The 7,919-nt window shown below is 55.1% G+C and overlaps 1 protein-coding gene across 2 annotated transcripts; it reads right to left on the minus strand.

The window, feature by feature from the left end:
* Positions 1-2,795: 2,795 nt before the first annotated feature.
* Positions 2,796-6,698, minus strand: LOC107057264 (coiled-coil domain-containing protein 81-like). 2 transcript variants are annotated; one of them, XM_040656858.2, is made up of 8 exons: positions 6,529-6,698; positions 6,311-6,372; positions 5,728-5,881; positions 5,270-5,526; positions 5,029-5,114; positions 4,547-4,671; positions 3,916-4,027; positions 2,796-3,609 (listed from the first exon to the last, which is right to left on the minus strand). In XM_040656858.2, the coding sequence occupies exons 1-8, from the start codon at positions 6,653-6,655 to the stop codon at positions 3,087-3,089; spliced, it is 1,446 nt and encodes a 481-aa protein (XP_040512792.1). In that variant the 5' UTR covers positions 6,656-6,698; the 3' UTR covers positions 2,796-3,086. The 2 variants fall into 2 exon arrangements, with proteins under 2 accessions (XP_040512792.1, XP_040512791.1); XM_040656857.2 differs by having other exon boundaries at positions 6,311-6,698.
* Positions 6,699-7,919: the final 1,221 nt, after the last annotated feature.

Genomic DNA, 7,919 nt, shown 5'->3' on the forward strand with positions numbered 1-7,919 from the left:
CAAAGAATGGCGGCGAGGCGCTGCCGGGAGCAGCAGAAGGCAGCGAGGAGAAGCCGTGAAGCTGCAGAGCGGCGGAGTTGTCTTTTCTCCTTCCCAGGCTGGAATCTTCCTTCCGCCTTGCTGTGCTGTGGGGAGCAGCTGGAGGCGATTCTCGTGCATGAGCGAGGGGTGCAGCCTGGTTCCACCCGGCCCTGAGCTCACGGAAGGGCTGGCTGCCCGCAGGGAAGGAGCTCTGCTTGAGGTCTGCTCCTGGGTGGGCTTTTGTGTGCCCTGTTCCTCAGGAAGGGGTAAGCAGTGCTGGGGTTATTTGCTAGATGGAGTGCGCTTGTGTTTCTTGGCTTCCTGAAAGCTGTGTGTGTCTTTTTCACTGCTGGCTGGAGAGACTCGGGGGAGAAAGCGTTGTGCTTGATGGCACGGTTTCCTTGGGCAAAGGATGCTTTGGCAGCAGAGGTTTGCTGTCAGGAGGCATGAAAGCACTGAAGCCAATGCTGCCGTGCCCTGGGCCCAGAGACATCATCTCCCAGCACGTCCCTGGCGGTGGATGTGTGCAAGCTCTGTGTCTGCCAGTGGTTGCTCCAAAGGCTTTGTGGTCAGCTGTGCGTGGCTGTTTTGCTCTTGAGGGCGTGGGAACAGAGGGCAACACGCTGATGGGAGTGATGGTGTCCTGCTCAGCAATGGATGTGCTGGGTGGCAGAAGAGGATTCTTGGCCGAGCGTGGAAAATCTCTCTGCTCCTTCCTGAAGGTGAGTTTTTCCTGGATTGCAGGGTGCCCTGGAGGAGGTGACCCCCACTTGACATCGGTTGGGTATTTTAAAGCAGCTGAGATTAAGGAGACATGACAAAGTTGTGCAAATGTTCCTGGACGTTCCTAGTTCTTGAATTGCCTAAAGGAACACAAGCAATGCAGAGAAAGAAAGAAAGAACGAAAGAAAAAGAACAACAACACCTGTATGTCCTGCACAGAACCCAGCTTTAATAGAGACAAAAATTATTGACGTTCCTTTTTCTTCTTCTCTCAGTGACGGAATTTGCTCTCACCTTCTCTCTCTGCTCTCCTGCTCTCTGCACACGCCTCCCCACTTCTTACATCTTCAGTTCTTCTGTTGAACTCCCATCTTCTTCATCTCTCTTTTTTTTTTTTTTTTTTTTTTTTTTTACCTTTGGAAACCTTTCCTTGATGCCCCCTCCCTCCCTTCTCTCTTCTATCTTTTCTAACCTCTCCTGTCTGCTGTCTTCCTCTCCTCTACTAGATTTTTTTCCCATACTCTTCTCTCCCTTTTCTCTGTTATTTCCCCTCCTTATTCACTCCTCATCATTCTGCGTCTAAACTCCTCTGTTGCTCTTCTTATTCTGTCTCCTCAATGCTCTTTGTTCTGCATCTGCACTCCTCTTCTACTACTCTTTCTTCTCTGTATCCTCTCTCCTCTTTCTTCTGCCTCTGCACTCCTCTCTGCTTTGCTTTGTCCCCCGTATTCTCACTTGTCTTTCTTCTGACTGCTCTCCTCTTCTGCTCTTTGTTGTTCCCTGTGTCATCTCTCATCTTCTGCATCTGCACCCTTCTGCTGTTCTTTTTCCCGTATCTTCTCTCCTCCTTCTTCTTACCGCACTCCTCTTCTCTTCTGATCTTTCTTCCTTGTGCCCTCACACCTCTTCTTCATCTACACTCCTCTTCTGCTCTTTGTTCTTCTTCACCTGCTCTGTGGCACTGTTCTTCTTTTCACAGCACTGTCCGCTCTTCTCTACTGCTCTGTTCTTTCTCTGCTCTTCCTCTCTTCTCTCTTGCCTCTTTCCTCTCTTTCCACCTCCTCTACTTTTGCTCTACTTTTCATACTTCTCCTCTTCAGCTCCTCTCCACTTCTGCTGTTCGGTCTTACCTGCACCCACTCATCCCTTCTTCAGCTCTTCTCCCTGCCCGCTTGTTTTTCTTACCTTCATCCTCATTTTTTCTTCTCCTCCTCTTCTGCTCTTCTTTCTTACCTGTGCCTGTTCTTCTCTGCTTTTGCTCTTGTCCTTCTCAGCGTCTGCATTACCTTTATTCTCTCTTCTCCTCAAGACGGGGAGTTCTTGGAGTGGGTCCAGAGGAGGGCCACTAAGATGGTCAGAGGGCTGGAGCACCTCTCGGATGAGGAAAGGTGGAGGGAACTGGGATCGTTTAGCTTGGAGAAGAGAAGGCTCCTTAAAGGGAGCATCTAAGCAGGAGGGAGAATGGCTGTTTCCGAGGGTGGGTTGTAATAGGAGATGCAGGAGTGGTCTTCAAGGGAGACAGGGGAGGTTTAAGTTGGATCTGAGAATGAAGTTTTTCCCCGAGAGGCTGGTGAGGCACTGGAACAGGTTGCCCAAGGAGGTTGTGGATGCCGCATCCCTGGAGGCATTCAAGGCCAGGCTGGAGTTGGCACGGGGCATTTTGGTCTAGTGGCTGGCAATACTGCACATAGCGGGGAGGGGGGTGGGAGGTGAAACTTGATGGTCACTGTGGTCCTTTTCAACGCACGCCATTGTATGATTCAGTGATTCTGTGATTCTTTATAGGACGCAATCTTCCACTTGGAAAGGGCCTCCCAAGGATCCCTGGTATCCCGTGAGAACTCTGAGCTGCCGCACCAATTTGAAGCTGACTTCATTTTTGGTCTTCCCCTTCAGCAGAAAAGCTCAGACAGCCGAGCCAAGCGAGACGCTGGATTTCCTTTGGCATCAAGGAAAGCATCGTGACATGTTCTGATGCCCTCTCACAATTCTTTCTCCCTCCGCCAGCACCAGAGCTGGCGTCCAAAGACGCAATGACACTGCCACAGGCATTGTGGAGATTTCTATGGGATAGGGCCATGGTAAGGCTTTATTGACAGAGGGAGGGACAATGAAGATTGGATGTCAGGGAGAAGGTCTTTCCAGAGACGGTGGTGAGATGCTGGAAGCGGATGCCCAGAGAGCTTGTGGACGCCGCGTCCGTGGCAGGGTTGAAGGCCAGGTTGGATTGGGCACTCGGCAGCCTAGTCTAGGATTAGATATGATGCAAATGGGATTCAAGCATCTGTTTTGCAGCCAGCTCGAGTGGAGCTCTTGGAGCTCATGGGCGCCCCATGCCCGCATCAGCGTGGGTAGTGTGTGCCCTTCCTGCGCGGTGGGGCTTTGCTGTTTGGAGGCTGACGCTGAGGAGACTGTGTTTCTTCGTTTATCGGTGGCAGAAATCCAGCTCTGTCAGCAGAGGACTCCTGCGGCTGGCTGGCCTCAGCCTGAGATGTTGATGCTTCCATCTCCTCAGGTTCTTTCTGCCTGCTCTTCTTAGCCCTGCGCCTGAGAAGTCTGACTGAGTCGCATGCCAGAAGTGGAAGCCGGGATGGAGTGCCTTGCGATGCCTGCGACGGGCTGGACTGAGCCCTTGAGGAAGGTCTGGAATCGTTGCTGAAAGATTCGTTGGCTTTGGGCAACTTCAGCACCGCAGCCACACGATGGGCTTTTTCCGCTTCCCGTTCTTCCTCACGGAAGCTCACGTGTTTGGTTCCTGGGGCTCGGCCCAGGTCTTCTTGGCTGTCTGTTTCTGCCTGGCCCTGCAGCTGGCAGGTCAGCGGCTGCTTTTGGTCTTCAGGCACTCCAGGGATGGCTGGCAGCAGACTGAAAGGACAGAGCAGGAGGGGTCCGCCTGAGTGGGTGATGGCTTTGGGGCCGCATCCTGCAAGCCGGAGCCAGGACCCTTGGCTGCAACGCAGCCTTCCCCACAGACAGCTCACCGGCTGCCTTGTGGCTCTCCCCCGTGGGATCCAGAGAGGGGCCAGCCCTGTGAGCTGGGGGGCTCTGGCGTCCCCATCCCAGCACTATTGGGCAGCCAGAAACAGGGACCCTTTGGGGCTAGGGAATGGGCTCTCGTTGGCTCAGTCAATCACCCCCATGCACATGCCAAGCCAGAGCCTCCAGCCTCACCTGGACGTAGAGCTCTCCTTGCGCAGTAAGCTCCTTATCCTTCGGAGTTTTCCTCCATCTAGACTGTCCGAGCTCAAGCGTTTGATGTAGGTTGGCTTGCCAGCAAATCTCACTGGGATTGGGAAGGCAGAGGAGACTCACCGTCAACCCTTTGGCTCACTCACCAGGGGCGCTCAGGCCTGTTCCCAGAACATGCGAGAGGGCCGCTCTGCTCCCCCCACTGCTGACATCTGTGCCGCCCGCGGACCCTCCCTGAAACCATCTCTGGCCCCACTTCTCCTCTCTGCCATCTTGGGACTCTCTTTTGGGAGTGCATTAGTGACGGTGGCTTTGGGAAAGCGGAGCTGGGTGGTGACGATGAGCTGACAGGGTGACTTTTGGGGACCATATCCTTTTGTTGGGGGAGGGCGGGGCCTAAGGTGCCGAGGTGCTCCTGCCATAGCCAGGGATGGGGGCACGTCACAGCCAGCGCCTTGGTTTTGGAGAGGCCAACAATTCCTCGTGGGAAGAGGCCGTGCTGAGCTGGCGTGAAGCTTTGACGTAAGTCAGAGCCCTTGGCTGATGGTCAGCAAGGGATTTCCCATCTCAAGTTGGTGGCTTGTGCTTGGAAAGGCGCTGGATGCTGCTTTACCTTTCTTGCCCTGTGCGAGAGGTGGCAAAGCCTCCTCTTCCTTTGGTTTCCCCTCCGCAGGGATGCCTCCTGAGGACCTGCGGGATATCCCAGGTGGTGGTTTGGGTACAAACTCCATTTGAAACCTGTACGCGAGGAGACGACAGTGAGCGGTGGGACGCAGCGCTCCACCAATCCTTGTTGCTCTCTCTGATTGCCTGCTGACAGGCCCATTTTCATGCTGCATGATGGCCACTGCTTTCTAAAGGCTTCAGCAGGGCCAGGCTGAGAGCAACCTGATGTGGCGGTAGGTGTCCCTGTTCCCTGCAGGGGAGTGGGACTAGGTGCCCTTTCCGGGTTCCTTCCAGCTCAAATGATGCGATGATTCTATGCCATATCCTCGTGGGCAGGGCAGGGACACCCATGGTCACCAGGAACAAATGCTACGGCATGAGAGCTGAGCAGCTGCAGCAAGCAGCAGCTACAGCCCCCAACATACTCACTTGGGAAAGACGACGAGGCAGCCAGAGAGTGCCAGGGAGGCCACCGGTGCCGCTCGGGACACCACCATGTCCAGCAGCCAGGGGGCCTGCAGGGGAGGAACAGGGAGGATGTGGGACGTCCTTGTGACGGCTGAGGCACTGGGCGCACAAGTAGCCCAAGGCAGGGAGGGCTGACGGCACCACAGCACTTGCACGGCGCGAGCAGCTGGCCAGGTGCTGGTGGTAGAAAGCTACAGCTCACCTTGAGAAGAGCTTTCCTGAACTTCTCTTTCCCTGACAGCTTCTCAAGGAAGTCGTAATAGAATTTCATGTGGAAGGTCAGTCCATCGATGTGGAGCACTCCAATGTCCTTGAAGACAACGGCAACGTTCTCCCCATTCTTCAGGCAGCCAGAGAGCAGGGACACGGTGCTTTGGATGCAAGCCTGCGCTGTCTGCCAGGTCACAGAGGCAGCTGCGGCCACCTCGCTGCTCTTGAGCGGCTCCAGCTTCCTATGGGCTGAAAAATGGGAGGGACAGAGTTGATGATACGGTTGGTTTTCCGCAGTGCTTCCCTGGAACTGCTTCTTGTGGCCATCAGCCAGAACGGCCCCATGTTTGGCTGGGCTCCTCCGAGGGGGAGGTTTGCTTTGGAGAATGGAGGCGGTGGCCCTGTTGGCCCTGTGCGTGAAGCCAGCAAAGCTTTAATCCTCCCTCCTACCTGGCAGGGACTCCCTGCGGGGCTTGAGGTGGTGCACGGCTATGAGGTTTCCAGACAAGTGAAAGACGGGCCACCACAGAGTCACGGTCCCGTCCTCAGTCCTGATGTCTCTGGAGATGGTGTCAAAGGATCCGAAGGTGGGAATCCAGACCCCCTACAAGTGGTAGAGAAAGGAAGGGCGGCAGGGTTATGGGCCAGCTGGCTGGAGGAAGAGCCCATGTAGCGGTCCAAGGCAGGGACGGAGCTCAGGAGCCCTCTCCCGCTGTTCAGAGGCATGAGCCAGGGCATCAGGAATGGCTTTGGGAAGGGGCTGCACAGTCCTCTCCTTCCCCTCGCCCTCCCAAATGCAGCACAGCAGTCAGGGCAGAAGCAGCCTGATGGGATCCAGAGGCTTCCCGCGAGCGGGATCAGCCCTGAGACAGGACAGCGCCCAGCACAAGTGATCCTGCGGGATTTGCAGGAAGCCCATGGCATGCCCAGTAGAGACACGTGGGGTGATTTCCTGCTTTCTGTGGAGGGGAAGAGTGGGAGGAAGTCTTGGCTGAGGAGGACAGGGAGAGGAGGAACCCAGCAGCCAACCCACCTTCTGCACCAGGAGGTGCTCTTGTACGTAGGCGGCCACCGCATCCCAGACGGCAACTCGCTCTGGAGGGCAAAGGAAAAGCGGGTCACACTCTGCACCTGCCGCTTCCCGGCAGCCCTCCCGCTGCCAGGCGGGAGTGAGGTGGCAGATGGAAAGTGTCGTCTGCGTGCCAGGATTGGCTGCAGCAGCGCTCCTGTGGTGGCTGTGGAGCCGTGTACCTTCGGTGTCGGTGCAGGTGGGTATGGAGGCACGCCTCGCTGCGGGGCCATCCTCGCAGAAGCTCATCCTGTTCCGCCTCGTGCCAGCGGGTTGCTCCTTGTTGGCGCCAGCCATGCCGGAGCTCATCCCTTCAGGTGCGTCTGCTCTCTACCAGATGCTCCTTCAGGATGCAGGACCCACCAGCGTGCACCGCCTTCATACCCCTCCCGGGTGGCCGTGTCACAAACGTCGCCACGGCGACGCGGTGACAGCGTGGCCAGTGCTGGCCGCCGCCCATGATGACGCTGGCACCAGCAGCCTGCTGCCCACCCCGGGTGGCAGTGTTGGCACCTCTCTGTTTCCTCTCTCTTCTCTTCTTTGCTCTCCATGTTATGTGACTCGTTTTTCTTTAGTAGCCGTTGCCTGAATTGATCTTCAAGTTCTTGACACAGAAACAACTCCTGTTCCAAAGGACTCTACGCGTAACGTTAAAGACCTGTTGCCAGAAGGTTTCTTAGTTTTGCCTGGCAGTTTTTTCCTTGATTCTTTGTTGGAACGCTCACTGAATTACCCGGCATTGATCCTCGACGTCATTGTGGTGACTGCGTCGCACCCGCAACCCTAGCGGGCAGGGAGTGCTGTGTTTGGGGGATCTGCACCTGCACTCCCCTTCTGCTGTCCTTTCTTCCCTGTAGCCTCGCTTGCTTTTGCATTTGCACTTCTCTTAGGCTCTTGGTTCTTCCCTGTATTCTCCCTGCTTTTCCGTCTGCATTCTCACTCTTTTCCTGTTTTTTCTCTTCTCTTCTGCTGTTCTATCCTCTGTGTATCCTCACTGCTCTTTCATCTCTATCCGTGCTCTTCAGTGTTTTTTTCCCCTGCTTCCTCTCCGTACTTCGTCTGCCCTGCTTTTCTTCCCTGTAACGTGACGTCTCTTTTCTTCTGCATCTGCTCTCCTCCTCCTCTTTCTTCCCTGTATTCTCACTGCTCATTCTCGGGCAGCTGTGCTCCTCTTCTGCTGTTCTTTCCTCCTTGTATCCTCACTCTTCTGATGGTTTCCATTGCATCTCACCACTGCTCTTTCACCTGCATCTGCTTTTCTCTTCTGCTGTATGTTTCCCTGCTTCCTCACTCCTCTTTCTTCTGCATTGGCTCTACTCTTCTGCTCTTCTTTCTTCCCTCACTCTTTTTCCATCTGCCCACCTCTTAGGCTCTCCCTTCTTTTCTATCCTCCCTGCTCTTTCCTCTGCATTCTCACTCTTCTCCTGTTCTTATTCCCCTGCATCATCCTCACTCCTTTTCCCTCTGCATCAGCACTGCTCTTCTGTTGGATTTTGTTTCCTGTTGCCAGACTTGTCTTTATTCTGCATCTGCACTCCTCTTCCCCTGTTCTTTCTTCTCTGTATCCTCACTC

This window comes from Gallus gallus, assembly GCF_016699485.2.
Source record: "Gallus gallus isolate bGalGal1 chromosome 37 unlocalized genomic scaffold, bGalGal1.mat.broiler.GRCg7b 37_unloc1, whole genome shotgun sequence".
Taxonomy (NCBI): Eukaryota; Metazoa; Chordata; class Aves; order Galliformes; family Phasianidae; genus Gallus; species Gallus gallus.

Coding starts and splice junctions, on each gene's coding strand:
- LOC107057264 (XM_040656857.2), bottom strand. CDS start 6,655: ATGAGCTCCGGCATGGCTGGCGCCAACAAGGAGCAACCCGCTGGCACG. Junction 5,115..5,269: donor TCAGGAAAGCTCTTCTCAAG/GTGAGCTGTAGC, acceptor CCTCCCCTGCAG/GCCCCCTGGCTGCTGGACAT. Junction 3,610..3,915: donor AAGGAGAGCTCTACGTCCAG/GTGAGGCTGGAG, acceptor CTGTCCTTTCAG/TCTGCTGCCAGCCATCCCTG.